This window comes from Oncorhynchus gorbuscha, linkage group LG05, assembly GCF_021184085.1.
Source record: "Oncorhynchus gorbuscha isolate QuinsamMale2020 ecotype Even-year linkage group LG05, OgorEven_v1.0, whole genome shotgun sequence".
Classification (NCBI taxonomy): Eukaryota; Metazoa; Chordata; class Actinopteri; order Salmoniformes; family Salmonidae; genus Oncorhynchus; species Oncorhynchus gorbuscha.
This window is the reverse complement of record NC_060177.1, coordinates 15,595,525-15,616,756: the sequence shown is the minus strand read 5'-3', so window position 1 is coordinate 15,616,756 and position 21,232 is coordinate 15,595,525. Positions and strand designations below refer to the sequence as shown.

Genomic DNA, 21,232 nt, shown 5'->3' with positions numbered 1-21,232 from the left:
TAAACATAGCCGTTAAAGTCAGTGTGTTCTAAACGTGACACTGATTATTTGTTTACTACTGTATTACAGTAACCAAGGCATAGGTCCAAGTTACATTAAATCACCTATTGAAAAACAGTACGTTGTTACTGCGGTTCATTTCAGTCTCCCATTTAAACATTCAAATAGCTGTTGTATTACTCCATTTTCTGTGCTCTTTGTTCAGCAGGTCTGATGGATATTTGCCCACCTGCTGACATTGTCTTCTCCCTAAAGGACGACCTGGTGGTGACACACACTGAGCATTATGGGAATGTTACATGGTCGTGGTGGCGCTATAGGCAGCTGAACAAAGGATAGCTGGACTAATCACCACAGTATGGCTGCGTCTGATATTGCACCCTATTCCCTATATAGTGCATATTGTTTTACCAGGGCCCTGGTCAAAAGTAGTGCAAGTTAGGTGGCATTTTGGATGCACATAAATCTCCTTTGCCTTCTACATAATATCTCTCTCTCAGTCCCTACAGCACATAGCTCACTAATGAGGTGACATTTCACAGTCACAACAACGCATTTCCCTGCAAATGAAAGTCATAATAACAGTCAGCAATACCTTGATGAGAAATACTTCCTTTCTGAACAGTAAGGGATGGTCTGAAAAATAACACAGGCAAAAATTCAAACAATGGAACTTTTAAGTCTCGTTTTCTTGACAGGACCTCCTATTCACGTGTTGAGTGAAGGGGGTCATGCATATTTGATTGTGTAAAACGTCACATTTCTAATCTATCTACTAATTCAATCTGTGTTGGATTAAAGGTTAAATCCAGGGGAGTTCAGTTAAATGTTTTGATACAGTCCTCCGTCAGCCCATTACGAGGCATTAGAAATTAGATACGTGAAAAATATGATGGCTGTCTCACTGCAACAGTGCTTTAAAAATAAATGTAAGTGTCTTAACTGCAATGCGAATAATTTATAGGACACAATTTATTGAATCACCCAGCCAGAACTGATTGACTGGTCCCACTGCTTAATTCACAGTAAAAGCCGTTTCTGTGGCACATAATAATTTATTCTCTCTCTTTAAAGATGGAATCCTTAATGGTGAGGCTGTCATGTACGTTTGGGATATTATAACACCACAGAAGTTACAGCAAACAACAAACACAGTTGTTTTGCCTCGAACATCATTGCACGCTTCGATAGAACAGCAGAATATGTACTGGACAGGAGTTTGGTGACACCTTAAAGGTTAATTGGGGAGGATGGGCTCATGTTAATGGCTGGAGCGGAATCAGTGGAATGGTATCAAATACATCAAACACATAGTTTCCATGTGTTTGATGCCATTCCATTTGCTCGTTCCAGATATTATTATGAGCCATCCTCCCCTTAGCAGCCTCCACTGATGTACTGAAATGTGTTGTACCACGCTGCTGATTTCCATTTGGATGCTGCTCACCTCCGTTTAGTCGACAAAACAAAAACAATAACAATGGCGCTCGGGTGAACAGATTCTATCTTTAATAAGTCAGTGAGGTTGATGCTGTCAGAGATGTAGTGAGACAAATAGGATGAGACGGTTTATCGTGGTGGAAAAAGAAGATCTCATGGTGAGTTAGTAGACCCTGGTGTGATATAAAGAGACATGTAAGGCTTGCCTAACGACTCACCCTGAATTGAATTATTCTGCTCTATCAATCGCTCCATACATTCAGTCTAAAACTGTAGTTTGTGTGGCTTCAAAATGAGGGTAGTTGTAGAGAACAAATTAATTAGCGATGGGATATTCTCTAACAACTATAACCAATCAGATTACCAAAGTTAATGATGTCATCATATAGGCCAGCTCTGGACCAATCCATCGGTTACTGGGACCAATCAGAACAGACAGAATGTGTTCACATTCTCGAAATAGTTGGAGATAGAGGCAATTCCAGACTCAACGTGGAGAAGAAACATCGGTTGGCCAGAGCAATGTGGATGAGTAGCCAGGCAAATGCTTGGCTGTGGTTTTAAAGCCTAAAGAAAGTCTATCTGGGACCCTTAGGCAGAGGACGAGCTACAGCTCAAGTTTCCAGGGTACCTTTGTTAAATGATTCAGAACTTTGACAGTTTAAGCAATACTGGTTAAATGAGGCCTTTCTCTCTCATTCACTTGCAGGTGTGTCATGATAAATGACCGTAACCCTACACCGAGCATGACACCTCAGCTCTGAGCTACTACCCGTCTATTATATCTGAGTGCTGTGGAGCTGTAACAGTGACACGGCTGTTGGATTGTCCAGAGAGAAAACAGAACCTTCTGAGACAGTCTCTCTGTTCCCATGTCCAAACTAGCATACTACTTAAAAGGAAGCAATGTATCGGGCATGTGTTCTACGTCATAGGCTAGTGTGGACATTCCAAAATCAAATCATATTTTATTTGTCACATGCTTGGTAAACAACAAGTGAAATGCTTACTTATGGGCCCTTCTCAACAATGATAATAGAAAAGTAGATACACAATGAGTAACTTGGCTATATACAGGAAGTACCAGTACTGAGTCATTGTGCAGGGATATGAGGTAATAGAAGTAGATATGTACATATCGGTAGCTATAAAGTGACTAAGCAACAGGTTAGAAAATAAACAGTAGCAGCAGTGTACAGTATGTGATGAGTCAGAAGAGTTGGTGCACGAAGGGTCAATTCAAATAGTCCGGGTAGATATTGGTTAACTATTTAACTAACTATTTATCAGTCTTATGGCTTGGGGGTAGAAGCTATTCAAGGTCCTGTTCGTTCCAGACTTGGTGCATCGGTACCGGTTGCCGTGCATGCCCATTATATTGTTTCATTCTAAGTAGTATGCTAGTGTGGATATTCAAATGTAGCAATACTTTGTGAACTCATATCTACATGCAGCCTGCTGGCTGATGATGGTGATGTGAGAAGAGGAGATGGAATGGATTCATGAGCACTGGGTGGTGGTTGGATTAAAAGTGGACACCGCAGAGACATACAAACACAAACAGGAGCACTCCCTGTGTGTGTGTGTGTGTGTGTGTGTGTGTGTGTGTGTGTGTGTGTGTGTGTGTGTGTGTGTGTGTGTGTGTGTGTGTGTGTGTGTGTGTGTGTGTGTGTGTGTGTGTGTGTGTGTGTGTGTGTGTGTGTGTGTGTGTGTGTGTGTGTGTGTGTGTGTGTGTGTGTGTGTGTGTGTGTGTGTGTACACATTGCAAGGAATGATGTGTGTAATAGCTTAGATCATCTACAGCGCAGCCATAGAAAGCAGAGAGTATGATCTACTAATGTTCCACCACAAGGCCACCTCTAATATACAGTATATGACTCACAGTCCAGACACAGCTTCCATAGCAACAACTATTAGTGTCTTCCATGCAGGAAGCTTTACTGAGCTGATAGAAGTTCAGAGCTAAGACAAAAACGTAAACACTACATAGTTAATCACATACACACATCAGTTTAAATAATGTAGATAGAAATTGGGGAAATTGTCTGAATCTGCAGAGTAACTCACTTTCGGACAGAGCATCCATTAGCTCAGGGGTTCCAAGTACTGTACTTCAAGTGAGCGAGCTAAAAATACATTTCCCCAATCTCAAATGGAAAACTGGCTCTTTAATAAATCTGTTGAACTAGGCTTCTGACAAGCTGCAATTAAAATGCCCAGGAAACACATCAGCTTTTCACTTCCTCAACATTTAAACATTTAAACATATGACTTCAGTTACATCCATCAACTTTAGAAAATGGCAAAGTAAGCAGCTTCTCGGGGTACCAGCGATTTAGAGTCCTAGTAGTGTTTGGATATGTTTACAATGTGTGTGTGGTGAAATGGCACCAGCTGTGTACACTGACAAGATGCACACGGCCCACTGTGTGTTTGAAGAGCGTCTTAACCCCTTCAGTACCACTCCACAGACGGGACAACAAAGACCACGGGAGGCTAGGCCAATCTGGCTGTAGGGGACAATGAGGAGATATTGCCCCAAGGGTTTTCTGGTGTGAAGGGACTGTAATGTAGCATCTCTGAGTCTATTTATGTCCTTTCTGCTTTGTTTCCTATACATATGCAAGGGACAATAGGATCCAACCCATCCTCAATCAGGCTTTTGTTTCACCTACATGACTCATTTAAAGGCTCAGTAAAGTCCTAGAGTATGCTGACTGCAGCTGCAGCCTTCCATCCTCATGTGTTATGCTGTGAATAACTTCCCATTTGTTGTTCTTACAGTGTATGTAGTCTATTACGTATGACAGACAAGTGGTTGATACAACTCAAAGTTGAAATATAATCCATTGATAAGCGTTTCCTTGGATAAGAGGAAACATATCCATTTGGTACAGTCACAGAGGCTATTTGTCATCAGAGCCAATCAGCTATTACTATCAACCCTGCTCAGTGAAACACACTTCCTGTTTACAGCGGTTGTCATTGAAAGGATTCTTGGAAGACAATCGTTCACTCTTCCGTAATGACACCTTTTAAACCAACAGAAAAGTATGGCTACGGAACAGCGGAAAAATGATATCAATCACAGTTAACACAATGCTAATGCATATTACATAAACTTTGGATCTGAACATAGCCATCCACAATTTATAATCACTTACTGGCAGTATTAGTATTAGTTTCACAAACTGAAACTCTGTAGTAGTGACAGTGCTGCAGGTGCAACACATTCCTCAGTTACATCTGGTAACAACCAACTAATTACCTCTACCAGTGCAGCTAATGAAATGTATATTACATCTAAAACATGATTAAACTTCAGGGGAGTATAACACAGGACTATAAATGTGCCAGTAACAGGGGAGGTGGGGGGCACGCTCATGAACAAAGGCATTTCAGTCAATCAAACAGTCAAATCAAACCTGACTTTGAGACATGCTAAATGTAAACCAGTACAGTTGAGAGAATACCCAAAAAAGATCACAGCCTTTAGTAGTGTCCAATCTGAAGAGTTTTCCCAGTTATGTAGACCACAAACTGTCCCACATTTAAACCAAGGGGGACATATAAAAGATTCAACTTTTGAGACAGAAAAGGAGAGAAAATACACCCTGATGACCAGAAATAATCTAGGCGTGTATTCATAAGGTTTCACAAGTGAAGCCGGGCTTCTTGTAAATTTCACTGACTAAGACCACATGTGCTCAGTATAAACCAAAGAGCCAGTAAAAGCCACGTCATTATCCCAGATAAATTGAATGTAATGTAAGACTGCACACAATTTCTGGAGTACCAACTACCAACCAATCAGTGGCTAAAAAGAGTCCCTGTGGGTATATACCCCTAAACATAGTTGCCTTGTGTCCCAGTTTAAATCAAAGCACTTTACCAAAGGCACCCTGCTGAGACTGCCCTGTCATACACCTGAACACAATCCACACCATTAAATATTAAAAATGTATAGAATAATAGGTAGCATAGATGAAGTGTGCTTTAAATCAGCTCTTAATGACATTTATCATCAAGGGTCCAAGGTTCAATTCTACTAGATTACTAGCAGCTCATGTTCCCTTGTAAAGTACATGATATTAACATATCCCCTTCATCTCATTGCCAAATCACGGCTGGATTCATTAGTCATGAATCATGATGACTGTAATACCTAATTAAGTTTGTGCCACTCATTTGGATGTTTCTGTAGATTAAAAAAAATCTGTGATGTTTGAAAGTGATTAAAACGGGATTATTTCCTCAGACAATATTTTGAGAGCGTGTTACTGTTTATACATCACATTGAGTACCCATTGACATTGACCAAGGCACTGTCACAGCTTCTCGGAGTGGGAACTTGACATGAAAGCTATAATAAATAAATCTGTTATCAACCCAAGTTCATTTGAGTCTCTATAACTTGAAAACCTGACACATCATCTGGATGACTAATGTTTCCTCTCAATGAGTTTGGTCGAATCAGTTTGGGGATGATGTGTCTTGCATTATGCAAACACATGCAAATCTGCCTTCCACTCAGCATGCAGAGGCTTCTGAATTGGCATGTGATATGTGTGGTTTGTGATGAGACATGTTGCAGAGGGAGTGCTTCATTTCCTCTCCCTCTCAGACTGCAATTGCATTTTGGCCTATTCCTGACAGAAATACTATTTCCTTTCTCAAACTTTGGCCCGGGGAGTTTTCAAGCAAACACAAAACCACACTTTATCTATTATAAGACAGTCAAACAAATGTGGTTGCACTTGGGAGCTTTAACAAGCCTGGGCTATTTGGCTAAGCAGACGCAAACACTGCTCTGGTCTCAGAATGTTCTCAGAACAGGGTTATAGTATGTTTTCTACTGGTTCTCAGAACAGTTTTAGAGGATGTTCTGGGGAAAAGTCTGGAAACTCATTTGATATGGACTGTCTCTCTCTCTTTTGGCAGCTTACCATGCTTCCACATCCTGAAGATGTTGTTAAATAGAACCATTATCCTTTTCAAAATTAATACTCCGTTGTGCTTGTAATACAAAAACACCAAATATCTGCTGCTGGTTGTGTACCAAACCACCTGTCATTCTGGGACTGTTTGTGTAAGGATATCTCACATAGGATAACCCTACTAGGAACACTATGACATTTTTTTTCAAAACACTGCAACACATCAGTAAAAAGGGATATATTATCTGTGAGCAAAAGAAGGGATCACGATCTGAAACAACAGCAGTTGAATCAGACATCAGATATCAACATAAACAACCTGCTCACTTCAAGGACAATTAATACCTTTCACAATTCAGGAATTGGCCTCGAATATGACCAGCTCTATAGGTAGTGACATCACTTTATCATGTGCCTTCAGGGAATCTAAAACATATGAACTGCATGTTGATTGATGATGTAGACTAGAAGCTCCAGGTGGAATTATAAACACTGCACATTAAATGATTAAATTATTATGGATCAAGACACTTTTTAAAGGCTCTATCACACATGTAATCAAGTCGATCACTCATCGTAAAGTAGCAGTGTCACTGCCACCAGGCATGAATAGCTTACTCTGCAAGAGATAGGATACCAAAACTTCGTCCAACAGGGAGATGTGCTATATGAGAAAGCATTTCAAGCGTAAACATTATGACATGCAGAACTCCAGCACCAAATGAAGATGGTAACTTGCCTAATTGATTAAAGTGTGTAATGCACTGGTAAAACGACCTCTTGTCTTATTGTGTTATTCTGTCTATTTTATAAAAGCTTTGTAATGCCAATGCAGAATAGGATTAGATGATGAAGTAGCCTAATTAATTCTAAAATAAAACATTCCCAATCGTGTACAACACCATTTGCCATTATATCAGTCTGTCTGGACTCAGGGGGAATGGGGTTTGAATACAGTGTGCAGAAACAAGATAGAAGTATGCAAAACAATGTAGATCACAAATGCTCACCTTATTATAGTTGTAGTAGCCCAAACAGTGGGAAAAATCCAGGTTTGGTGGGTCTCCTGGAATAGGATTTCCTCCGGCAGTCGGATAAAACCGTACATCCATGATGTACCAGGCAACAGCGCAGCTGTACTGTGAACAGAGCTCAATTTGTTTCTACCTTTTTACAATCCACGCGCACGGAGTGAGAGAAAGGCGGCGAGGCGGGCAAGCTTTATCGGGACCGTAAATCAAATAAATAGAAAGCGGGATAAGAAGAGGTAAGGGATAAAATACGACGTTTTGTTATTCCTCTTCTATTTGTTGAAGAAGCTTTTCATAGTTTTGAAACCCAAATAACGGTTGAGCTATGTCCAAGCTCGTCCTCAAGGTTTATAATATCTGCGCCAAGCGGTGATGTTTGCCCGTGCATTTAGAGGCAGCTGCTGTACACAAAGAAGCCACGCGACCGACAGGGACAGACTGCACAATCGTCCTTCCCCTGTTCAGCTTGCGAAACAAAATTGAAAACAGAGCTAACGTTGTAATGGGTGTATAATAAGACGTTTTCCACCACCCTCTCGTTTCTTTCAGAAGTTGTTTTCCTCAAGTTTGCACAGTAGTTGGCGAAGGTAGCACAAAGCAATGAGGATATTGTATTCCCTGGAATTCTGCTATAGTGTTCCACCAGTGGAGAGTGGGGTTTGGGACAAAATCTGATACATTTGTGCGGTCAACCAATAATGTGGAATTAGTAGATTTGCTTTACAACACTAGATAGATGCTTGGTTCAGTCTTTGGCTCTGTTGATGAACAATGTGTGAACAAATCGGGCTACTCCCCGAACACAGCACGCCACTCCCATTCAGCCAGCATTTGCCTCAATGAAAACACTAGATAGTTACATTTTACACTGCTTTCAGTCTCTGGGGATACTTTGATTGACCGATTTTATATCAAAATACTCAATCAGCAATATACACATGTTTTTACAGTAGTTGCTTGAATTGCGAATTGAGTGGGATACAAACAATTTGTTTATGTTTGTAATAAACTGGTAATAAGATGGTCATGAACCTTATTACTATAATTGTTTCTATGTGCTTTACTAAATCACACATTTTTCCTAATGAAAATCTCTTCAAAACAAACAAACATGAGTTTTGAAAGCCAATCCAATCTTAGGAGTAGTTATAGCCTGAAGCAGCTTGTTGGTCCCCTCCCTAATATGACCACACGGGACACTAGAATGAATACAGTCTATTTACAATAATCATCATGTCTCAATGATGTGTAGCCCTACTTGTTTATTTTCTCCTCTGAAAAGATTGAACTAACAGTCAGTCTCCCATTACAGGGATTGGAGGAGATGTACTTTATGTGTGCTCGGCCTCTTATGTATATAATGATAACCTGATTTCTTGTCAGGCCGAGTCAAACATATACGGCCACATGTAGAGACATGGCCTATTAGATACTTCAACCACCTGCCTGCACATCTTTCTCTTCAGGATAGTAGGCCTGCTGATACATACTGACCAGTGGAGAGATGAAAATGAGGGGCATCACTTATTAGCACCCACAAAGAGACCCTGGACAAAGGGCTTTCTATTACCTTTCTGTCACTCACACACTCACTCACTCACTCACTCACTCACTCACTCACTCACTCACTCACTCTCACACACGCACACACACATAAACATCTAAGGACAAAGTATTATTCTTCTTGTATGTAAACACATATCTACACATATACCTAAAAATTGAGTGCTGTCATACATGTTAGAGAAATGGAGAGCTTGAGTTACTGAACATCTCCGATCTAAGGTTCCTTTGTGGTCCCAAGTGGGTGAAGGTTTGTTGTATGTTTTCATTGTATAAGATATTCTGAACATGGGAGGTGTTTAGCATGTGTTATTGAATTAAATAAATATAGTATATAATTGTATGCCCATGCTAGAAGATAATCAATGTTTTGAGTGCTGTCCAACGATCCAACGATTGCTTTGAAATGGTTAACAAATTGTAAAAAATCCATGTAACTTCATCAAGAAAATATACTTTGCATTTATGGATACGTTGACCCAAGGTGGATGTTTTTATGTTATGTTTCTGGATAATTAAACTGCAAACGTGTAAAAAATAAAAAAAAATTCAAAAGCATTATACATGTACACATACAGATACACCCACATATACACTCAATCACATCTCTTTCACTATCACTCACTCACACACACACACACACACACACACACACACACACACACACACACACACACACACACACACACACACACACACACACACACACACACACACACACACACACACACACACACACACACACACACACACACACACACACACACACACGCACACAAATAAAAACCCACACAATCTCCCACATAATTTATCAGATAAGAGTGCCACCGCCCGCCCGCCACACTACATTTCTAATTCAATAGCTCATGGTTATTAGATATGTTTTGGTTTTGAATAAAGCAGAGCTGTGCTCTGGCTCCGGCAGGTCTTTGGGTTGGTGTTGTTATTTATGTCTGTGTTTAATGTTGTTCGCCCATGCAGCTGCAGAGCTGAATTCATTTCCGTATTGTTGGTTGGGTGTCAGTGTCCCAGCCTGATGAATTATGCCTTGCTACCATGGATATGTCCCAAATGGCACCCTATTCCCGTTATAGTGCACTACTTTTGATCCGGGATGGGAATAGTGTGCCAATTGGGATGCACCCATTTGTCATTTTCTCCCTCTCCAACTCTCTCAGGCAACATTGGAACCATTTGGTAACCTGAAAACAAATTATCTTCCGCTAGCTCTCGTTCAAATTCAATTAAATCAGTGCTGAGTAATTATGTGGAGGTACAAAAGAGTAATAAATGCAAAATAATTAATTAACCTAATAATCTTTATTTATGATCCTCCTCATATTAAGTATGGGATTCCATTGTGCGGCAACCTGAACAAATAACTGCTGTTGGATATTTGTAACTGAATTCTCGTGCTTGTTTTTCATCCTGTGTTACATTAGTGAAATCAAATGCTCATTATTTCCCATCTCTTTCCCATCTCATATTAAAAACAGCTCAGGTACATGTCATACCCAGATCTGTTCTGATGACCATCTCATTCACCCATTAAGCACATATTGTGCATGATGGATACAGCTGCATCAGCATACGTGTTAGAATGTCAATCTATTCGAGGAAAGTGGAGAATTTATGTGAATTACTGACATGTGTTGGACATAAGATATGCAACCCTAACACCTACTATTCTACTAAATCCACAACCTACTATAACACTATTTCCAAGGCTACAACCTCACCTTGACATGGGAAGCATGGAAGCTTCCTGTGCTTTGTGTTTGTTCTGTCGGGCCATTGGTTAATTAAACCTCTATCTATCCAGCCAATGGTTGTTTTGTGCATGTGCACCATAGCATTCATCCATTTGTTTTCTCTTTGTATACCGAACAAAAATATAAATGCACATGTAAAGTGTTAGTCCCATGTTTCCTGAGCTGAAATAAAAAATCCCAGAAATTTACCGTAAGCACAAAAAGCTTATTTCTCTAAAATGTTGTGCACAAATTTGTTTACATCCCTGTTAGTGATCCTTTCTCATTTGCCAAGCTAATCCATCCACCTGACAATTGTGGCATATTAAGAAGCTGATTAAACAGCATGATCATTACATGGGTGACCCTTGTGCTGGGGACAATAAAGGCCACTCTAAAATGTGCAGGTTTGTCACACAAAATGCTGCAGATATCTCAAGTTTTGAGGGAGGGTGCAATTGGAATGCTGGCTGCAGGAATGTCCACCAGAGCTGTTTTCAGATAATTGATTATTCATTTCTCTACCATAACGTCGTTATAGAAAATTTGGCAGTATGTCTACTGTAACTTCAGTAGTATCACAACTTGTTGTGTCTAGTAATACTGTAATTGTAATTCATGAATAGATGAATGGATGAATGCAATTCTTTGAGAGGAGATTTGTATTTCACAGTATTTTACTTTAATTATATGGGAATGGTGCAAGCAGGTTGTCTGCTGGGTAACGTGTTAACACATTACAGCATGTCAATTAATATTTGGTGTTTTATATTACTTTCACTTCTAGAGGCCTGAACAAAAGCTTCCACTTGGCAGCGACAACAGTGCAAAACAAACCAAGGACATGGCAAAATGCTCAACCATTAAAGGTTTAAGACTTGCTGCCACTCCAATCTGTCCCCTATACAATTCAAATTGATGGGGCACTGCTACTACATATCAGTTAAATTGGTACTGTAACGGCGTTCGTCTGTTGAAGAAAGAGAGTCGGACCGAAATGCAGCGTGTTGGTTACTCATGACTTTAATGAAAGAAAACGCGGTACATAAAATAACTGATACTAAATACAAAAACAACAGAATGGAACGTGAAACTAATTACAGCCTATCTGGTGACCACAACACAGAGACAGGAACAATCACCCACGAAATACAAAGCGAAACTCAGGCTGCCTAAATACGGTTCCCAATCAGAGACAACGAGAATCACCTGACTGAATGAGAATCGCCTCAGGCAGCCAAGCCTATACAACACCCCTAATCAGCCGCGATCCCAAATACTACAAACCCCAATACGAAAAACAACATATAAACCCATGTCACACCCTGGCCTACCCAAACATATAACAAAAACACAAAATACAATGACCAAGGCGTGACAGAACCCCCCCCCCCCTAAGGTGCGGACCCCCGGACGCACCTCAAACCATAGGGAGGGTCCGGGTGGGCGTCTGTCCATGGTGGCGGCTCCGGCTCGGGACGTGGACCCCACTCCATTAATGTCCTTGTTCCTCCCCTTCTCGTCCTGGGACAATCCACCTTCTCCGCTGACCATGGCCTAATAGTCCTCACCCAGATCCCCACATAACTGAGGAGCAGCTCGTGACTGAGGGGCATCTCGGGACAGAGGGGCATCTCGGGACAGAGGGGCATCTCGGGACAGAGGGGCATCTCGGGACAGAGGGGCAGCTCGGGACAGAGGGGCAGCTCGGGACAGAGGGGCAGCTCAGGACAGAGGGGCAGCTCGGGACAGAGGGGCAGCTCGGGACAGAGGGACAGAGGGGCAGCTCGGGACAGAGGGGCAGCTCGGGACAGAGGGGCAGCTCCGGACAGAGGGGCAGCTCGGGACAGAGGGGCAGCTCGGGAAGCCCAGTACTGAGAGGAAACCCAGTACTGAGAGGAGGCCCAGTACTGAGAGGAAGCCCAGTACTGAGAGGAAGCCCAGTACTGAGATGAAGCTCAGGCAGGTAGTAGGCTCCGGTAAATCCTGGCTGGCTGGCGGAACTGGAAGATTCAGGTTGACAAGCAGATCTGGAAGATTCTGGTTGTCTGGCAAATCTGGAAGAGACTGGTTGTCTGGCAGATCTGGAAGAGACTGGTTGTCTGGCAGATCTGGAAGAGACTGGTTGTCTGGCAGATCTGGAAGAGACTGGTTGTCTGGCAGATCTGGAAAAGACTGGTTGTCTGGCAGATCTGGAAGAGACTGGTTGTCTGGCGGCGCTGGGCTGACTGGCGGCACTGGGGGCACTGGGCAGACTGGGAGCACTGGCGGGGCGGGGCAGACTGGGAGCACTGGCGGCGCTGGGCAGACTGGGAGCACTGGCGGCGCTGGGCAGACTGGGAGCACTGGCGGCGCAGGAGAGGAGAAAGGCTCTGGCTGCGCTAAACAAGCGGGAGACTCCGACAGCGCAGGAGAGGAGAAAAGCGCTGAACAGGCGAGGCGCACTGAAGGCCTGGTGCGTGGTGCTGGAACTGGTGGTACTGGATCGAGGACACGCACAGGAAGCCTGGTGCGGGGAGCTGCCACCGGAGGACTGGAGTGTGGAGGTGGCACAGGATGGGCTAGACCGTGAAGGCGTACTGGAGATCTTGAGAGCAGTGTAGGCACAGGACGTGCAAGGGTAGGGATGTGCACAGGAGGCCTGGTGCGTGAGGCTGGCACCAACTTCACCAGCCGACTAACACGCACCTCAGGTTGAGTATAGAGCGCTAACTCAGGTGCTATCAAATCCCCGACACGATCCGTCGGACGAATATTGTATCTATAGCACCAAGCTAGCAACTCCCTCATTACTCTCCACTCCACTTTCCCCATTAACTCCTTCACAGTCTCTGCTTCGCTCACCTCTAACACTGGCTCTGGTTCTGGTCTCCTCCTTGGCTCCTCACGATAAACAAGGAGAGTTGGCTCAGGTCTATCTCCTGACTCAGCCATACTCTCCCTGAGCCCCCGCCCAATAATTTTTTTGGGGTGACTTTCGGTTTTCGCTCTGCGCCGCCTTCTCTTTTTTATTGACTCCATTCGCCTATAGCCCTCTTCACATTGCTGCAGCGAATCCCAGGCGGGCGCCTGCACTCTCTCTGGGTCGGCCGCCCACCTGTCTATTTTTTCCCACGTCGTATACTCCATGCCTCTACCGTCCATAACGTCCTCCTTTCGCTCCTGAAGCTGTCTACGTCGTTGCCAGTTTACACGCTGCTCGGTCTGTGAGTGGTGGGTGATTCTGTAACGGAGTTCGTCTGTTGAAGAAAGAGAATCGGACCGAAATGCAGCGTGTTGGTTACTCATGACTTTAATGAAAGAAAACGCGGTACATAAAATAACTGATACTAAATACAAAAACAACAGAACGGAACGTGAAACTAATTACAGCCTATCTGGTGACCACAACACAGAGACAAGAACAATCACCCACGAAATACAAAGCGAAACTCAGGCTGCCTAAATACGGTTCCCAATCAGAGACAACGAGAATCACCTGACTGATTGAGAATCGCCTCAGGCAGCCAAGCCTATACAACACCCCTAATCAGCCGCGATCCCAAACACTACAAACCCCAATACGAAAAACAACATATAAACCCATGTCACACCCTGGCCTACCCAAACATATAACAAAAACACAAAATACAATGACCAAGGCATGACAGGTACAGCACTGTCACTCATGGGTGCAACAAATATAGCCTAAAAATATGTTAAGGACCCAGAAACAACAATACCATGTACCCACTAGTGGTCAAAAGGTTTTTGCTGCTCCAATAATACAGTATGGTATTGTATTCTGTGGGATTGAATTACTGTACCATTTGAAAATGGCAATTCTTTACAGAATCCTGTAGTTAAACGTTTCACTGTATTTTACTGTTAATAATACCCCAAATTAGCATATAAATGACAGTTTTCTATTACAGAGCACTGTTGGTGATCACTCAGTCAGTTCACACACACATATACACCTCCCTGACACACACTCCTAGGAGATAAATAGTGGCCTGCAGCTAGCCACTGAGGAGTGAACATGAAGTGGATAATGCAGACTCAAACCCCACAGAGAGAAAGAGACAGCCTCCTGAGCTGTGGACAGTCATTAAGCATCTTTCTAGCTCCTTTTGAATACCTCTACCACAGAAGAAGATACTGTGCCATGATTTACAGTCATTTGACCAATCAGATCATATCCTTTGCCTGTAATTGGGTGTTGTAAAGAAAACTACAGTGTTCTAAAAAAAAAGGAATGTGTGTTTTATTTAAATCAGATTGGTTGTGATGCAGTCTGACATGATCTCATTGCCTATCATATGGCTGGTATATTTCCAGTCCGACCTGAATGTCTCCTTGTCATGCCTTGGTCATTGTATTTTGTGTTTTCGTTATATTATTTGTTCAGGCCAGGGTGTGACATGGGGTTATTGTATTGTCTTATTGTTTTTTGTAGGCATTGGGATTGTGGTTGATTAGGGGTGTGTCTAGTATAGGCTTGGCTGCCTGAGGCGGTTCTCAATCAGAGTGAGGTGATTCTTGTTGTCTCTGATGGGGAACCGTATTTAGGTAGCCTGGGTTTCACTGTGCATTTCGTGGGTGATTGTTCCTGTCTCTGTGTAGTTTCACCAGATAGGCTGTAATAGGTTTTCGTTCCGTTTGTTGTTTTTGTATATGTATAAGTTATTTCATGTATCGCAATCTCTTCATTAAAGACATGAGTAACCACTACGCTGCATTTCGGTCCGACTCTCTTTCCACAAACGAAGAACGCCGTTACAGAATCACCCACCACACACGGACCGAGTGGCGTGGTTACAGGCAGCGACAGCAGGAGCAGAAAAAGGAGGACTTATGGACAGCAATGGCATGGGGTATACGACGTGGGAAGAAATAGACAGGTGGGCGGCCGACCCAGAGAGAGTGCAGGAGCCCGCCTGGGATTCGCTAGAGCAGTGAGAAGAGGGCTATAGGCGAATGGAGTCGAAAAGAAAGACACGGCGGCGCAGAGCGAAAACCGAAAGTAAACCCCAAATATTTATAGGAGGAGGGCTCAGAGAGAGAGTAGCGGAGTCAGGAGTCAGACCTGAGCCTACTCTCCCTGTTAATCGTGAGGAGCAGCAATATAAGGACTTCTGGTCTTGGGAGATGATATTAGACGGAAAAGGACCCTGGGCGCAGCCGGGAGAATATCGCCGCCCCAAGGAGGAACTAGAGGCGGATAAAGCGGAGAGGCGCTGGTATGAGGAGGCAGCACGGCGACGCGGATGGAAGCCCAAAAAGCAGCCCAAAAATATTATTGGGGGGGGCTTAATGTGAGTATGGCTATGCCAGGTAGGAGACCTGCGCAAACTCCCTGTGCTTACCGGCGGGCTAGAGAGACCAGGCAGACACCGTGTTATGCTATGGAGCGCACGGTGTTTCCAGTGCGGGTGCATAGCCCGGTGCGGTTCATACCAGCCCTTCGTATTGGCCCGGGCTAGAGTGGGCATCGAGCCAGGTAAGCTTGGGCAGGCTCGGTGCTCAAGAGCTCCAGTGCGCCTGCACGGTCCGGTCTATCCAGAGCCACCTCCACACACCAGTCCTCCGGTAGCAGCTCCCCGCACCAGGCTTCCTGTGCGTGTCCTCAATCCTGTAGCACCAGTTCCAGCACCACGCACCAGGCCTTCTGTGCGCCTCGCCTGTTCAGCGCTATCAGAGCCTTCCTTCCCTCCTGCGCTGCCGTAGCCTAACTGCCTGTTCGGAGCAGCCTGAGCTGCCAGTCTGCAGGGAACTGTCAGTCTGCAAGGTTCTGTCAGTTTGCATGAAGCAGCCAGAGCTGTCAGTCTGCAAAGAGCTGTCAGTCTGCAAAGAGCTGCCAGTCTGCAGGGTGCTGTCAGTCTGCATGAAGCAGCCAGAGCTGCCAGTCTGCAAGGAGCTACCACTCTGCAAGGAGCTGTCAGTCTGCATGGAGCTGCCAGAGCTGTCAGTCTGCAAGGAGCTGTCAGTCTGCATAGAGCAGTCAGAGCTGTCAGTCTGCATGACGCAGCCAGAGCTGTCAGTCTGCAAAGAGCTGCCAGTCTGCAAGGAGCTGCCAGTCTGCAAGGAGCTGTCAGTCTGCAAGGAGCTACCAGTCTGCAGGGTGCTGTCAGTCTGCATGAAGCAGCCAGAGATGCCAGTCTGCAAGGAGCTACCAGTCTGCAAGGAGCTGTCAGTCTGCATGGAGCTGCCAGAGCTGTCAGTCTGCAAGGAGCTGTCAGTCTGCATAGAGCAGTCAGAGCTGTCAGTCTGCATGACGCAGCCAGAGCTGTCAGTCTGCAAAGAGCTGCCAGTCTGCACAGAGCTGCCAGTCTGCAAGGAGCTGTCAGTCTGCAAGGAGCTACCAGTCTGCAGGGTGCTGTCAGCCTGCATGGAGCAGTCAGAGCTGTCAGTCTGCATAAAGCAGCCAGAGCTGTCAGCCTGCATGGAGCAGTCAAAGCTGTCAGTCTGTTCGAAGCAGCCAGAGCTGTCAGTCTGCATGGAGCTGCCAGAGCTGTCAGTCTGCAAGGAGCTGTCAGTCTGCAAGGAGCTACCAGTCTGCAGGGTGCTGTCAGTCTGCATGAAGCAGCCAGAGCTGCCAGTCTGCAAGGAGCTACCAGTCTGCAAGGAGCTGTCAGTCTGCATGGAGCTGCCAGAGCTGTCAGTCTGCAAGGAGATGTCAGTCTGCATGACGCAGCCAGAGCTGTCAGTCTGCAAAGAGCTGCCAGTCTGCAACGAGCTGCCAGTCTGCAAGGAGCTGTCAGTCTGCAAGGAGCTACCAGTCTGCAGGGTGCTGTCAGCCTGCATGGAGCAGTCAGAGCTGTCAGTCTGCATAAAGCAGCCAGAGCTGTCAGCCTGCATGGAGCAGTCAAAGCTGTCAGTCTGTTCGAAGCAGCCAGAGCTGTCAGTCTGCATGGAGCTGCCAGAGCTGTCAGTCTGCAAGGAGCTGTCAGTCTGCATAGAGCAGCTAGATCCGCCAGTCAGCCATGATCTTCTAGATCTGCCAGTCAACCAGATTCTTCCAGATCTGCCAGTCAACCAGTCTCTTCCAGATCTGCCAGTCAACCAGTCTCTTCCAGATCTGCCAGTCAACCAGTCTCTTCCAGATCTGCCAGTCAACCAGTCTCTTCCAGATCTGCTAGTCAACCAGAATCTTCCAGATCCGCCAGCCAGTCAGGATCTACTGGAGCCTACTACCTGCCTGAGCTTCCTCTCAGTACTGGGCTTCCCCTCAGTTCCGGGCTGCCCCTCAGTTCCGGGCTGCCCCTCAGTCTCGAGCTGCCCCTCAGTCCCGAGCTACCCCTCAGTCCCGAGCTGCCCCTCAGTCCTGAGCTGCCCCTCAGTCCCGAGCTGCCCCTCAGTCCCGAGCTGTCCCTCAGTCCCGAGCTATCCCTCAGTCCCGAGATGCCCCTCAGTCACGAGCTGCTCCTCAGTCCCGAGATGCCCCTCAGTCACGAGCTGCTCCTCAGTTCTGTGGGGTTCTGGGTGAGGACTATTAGGCCATGGTCGGCGGCGAGGGTGGATTATCCCAGGACGCAAAGGGGAGGAACTAGGACATTAATGGAGTGGGGTCCACGTCCCGAGCCGGAACCGCCACCATGGACAGACGCCCACCCGGACCCTCCCTATGGTTTTGAGGTGCGTCTGGGAGTCCGCACCTTAGGGGGGGATTCTGTCACGCCTTGGTCATTGTATTTTGTGTTTTCGTTATATTATTTGTTCAGGCCAGGGTGTGACATGGGGTTATTGTATTGTCTTATTGGGGTTTTTGTAGGCATTGGGATTGTGGTTGATTAGGGGTGTGTCTAGTATAGGCTTGTCTGCCTGAGGCGGTTCTCAATCAGAGTCAGGTGATTCTTGTTGTCTCTGATGGGGAACCGTATTTAGGTAGCCTGGGTTTCACTGTGTATTTCGTGGGTGATTGTTCCTGTCTCTGTGTAGTGTTCACCAGATAGGCTGTATTAGGTTTCACGTTCCGTTTGTTGTTTTTGTATTTTGTTAGTTATTTCATGTGTCACTTTTTCCATTAAAGTCATGAGTAACCACTACGCTGCATTTCGGTCCGACTCTCTTTCTACAAACTAAGAACGACGTTACACTCCTGAGCTGATTGTCTGTTTTAAATGCAACCGGGAGGACTTGGTTCTGACTGGTACACGACATCCCATATGGCACCTCATCCTCTATATAGTGCACTACTATAGTGCACGATATAGTGAATAGGGTGTCATTTAGTCTGAGTATATCTAGCATCCAGCATTGTTCATCCCGCAGGAGATAGATTTAGATGTGCTGGGCTGTGTTTCATGCCATGCTCTTGGGGACCATTGCCTCTATTACACTACTCGGTAATGATGAGAAGATTAAAGATTAAAGCCAAACTGAACCATCCTCTTCCTCTAAGGTGATAGGCCTATGCGGTGATGTCACAGGGCATGTTTGTGTAACATTTCTTTCAATGCTGAATCATATCCGCGGCACCTACATTTGCATTTGAACATTTGTAATACCATCAAAGCACAGTTTCTAGGGACTATGTGTTACTGAAACAGTTATTTTCACTGACTGTTGTTTAAATGCTCAAACATGAACATGAAATGGGAGATGAATCTGTCTCCAGAATGTGTAGCTTTTCAATGATGATGTCTACCAGAAACCTATTCAATTTTCATTGAATGATGTTCTATACTAAGGTGCTGAAACTCCATTCCACTCAGTCCCACCCCATCCCAAAATACAGTGCATACTAGCACCCTAATTCATATGCATGACTTGAGTTCCCTCCTTAGTGGCCAACATTGTATTTATATTCAGAGACAGTTTAATCATTCAAAGTAAGCCATCCCCTATTCGAGTCACACATACAGTACATTAAGAAGATTGTAATTGCAACCTCTACAAATTGATATCCCCTGCCCTTTAAAACAAAGACAAAAATATTGTTTATACTGTTACTGTTACTACTATGTTATTATACAGTTATTACTGTATACAGGACCTAAATAACACTAGCTACCCCTCTCATAACCCCCAAGTAGACCAATGAAAAGTAATCTACAGAACTCTGACAAATCTACAGGATACTTCATTATATTATTCTCAATTAAAACCTGTCGTCAGCAGCATTAGTAATCTTAGTGCTCGTCATTTATACTAATTAGTAGAGCAGCCTCCAGTGTCTCATGCTGGAAGAGGATATTTCAATATCCCATTAAATGATGCAGAGATATGATGCTGATTGACATTCTGTAAAAACTTGGGGAAGTAATTACATTATATGCTTCAGTGTTTTTATAATCATTTCATATTTCACAAGGCTTTCAGTGTGTAAAACATATAATTGTGAGAACCCTCCACAAGGGCTTCATATTAATGTCAGCGTGATACTAAAGTTAAAGAATCTTATTATCTGACACTTTTACATGGTATTTTTGTATAAGGGTAACGCCTGCACTTCTTTGTATACAATCTGATCTACCCACAATATTGACAGATACATGAAACTTAGGATTGTCTTGAGGTAAAATAAGAAATAGCTATGTCCCAAAGAGCTTATTTTCCAAATGCTACAGCATGATGAGATTTCTACCCACATCCTCTTTTGATGGATAGTTTGGGATTGCCATTTTGGTAAATTAAATAAATAATTCTGCCACAATTTGCTTTGTCATCGTTAACTAAGCAAATTAGCATGTTTACAGGCTTGCTGTCACCCTCCTGCATAAATAGCCATCTACATTGATCCTATTGTTGTCTGAAATTCAAGTATGTCATGTCAACGCATTCTTTCTGCCATAATGGTAAGCAATGAATTCTGCTAGTGACTTTCATGGCAACATGTTCCTGTTCCGTTTGTACAAATCAAATCAAACATTATTTGTCACACGGGCCGAATACGGCAAGTGTAGACCTTCTCATGAAATGCTTACTTACAAGCTCTTAACCAACAGTGCAGTTCAAGTAGAGTTAAGAACATATTTACCAAATAAACTAAAGTAAAAATAATAAAAAGTAACATAATAACATAACAATAACAAGGCTTTATACAGAGGGTACCAGTAGCGAGTCAGTGTGCGGGGGTACAGGTTAGAGGTCATGTATACATGTCGGTAGGGGTGAAGTGACTATGCATAGATAATAAACAGCGAGTAGCAACAGTGTACAAAATAAAATGAGGGTCCGGTGGCCATTTGATACATTTTTCAGCAGTCTTATGGCTTGGGGGTAGAAGCTTTTAAGAAGCCTTTTGGTCCTAGACTTGGAGCTCCGGTACAACTTGCCGTGCGATAGCAGAGAAAACAGTCTATGACTTAGGTGACTGGAGTCTCTGACAATTTCATGGGCTTTCCTCTGAGACAGCATATTATATAGGTCCTGGATTGCAGGAAGCTTGGCCCCAGTGATGTACTGGGCCGTACGCACTACCCTGTGTAGTGCCTTACGGTCAGAGGCTGAGCAGTTGCCATACCAGGCCGTGATGCAACCGGTCAGGATGCCATTGATGGTGCAGCTGTAGAACTTTTTGAGGATC

General features: G+C 44.2%; 1 protein-coding gene and 1 long non-coding RNA gene across 3 annotated transcripts in view; one reads left to right on the top strand and one right to left on the bottom strand.

Moving 5' to 3' along the window:
• The window catches only part of LOC124035560 (TOX high mobility group box family member 3-like), a 66,569-nt gene extending 58,403 nt beyond the window's left edge, over window positions 1-8,166 (bottom strand). Inside the window, exon 1 of the mRNA XM_046349042.1 lies at window positions 7,388-8,166. Coding sequence (XP_046204998.1) covers window positions 7,388-7,489 — 102 coding nt within the window. The 5' untranslated portion in view covers window positions 7,490-8,166. The remainder of the gene's footprint in view (window positions 1-7,387) is intronic.
• LOC124035561 overlaps window positions 7,445-21,232 on the top strand; it is a 36,931-nt gene continuing 23,143 nt past the window's right edge. For both annotated transcript variants that reach the window (XR_006838766.1, XR_006838765.1), the window contains exon 1: window positions 7,445-7,644. This is a non-coding gene — a long non-coding RNA (uncharacterized LOC124035561). The remainder of the gene's footprint in view (window positions 7,645-21,232) is intronic.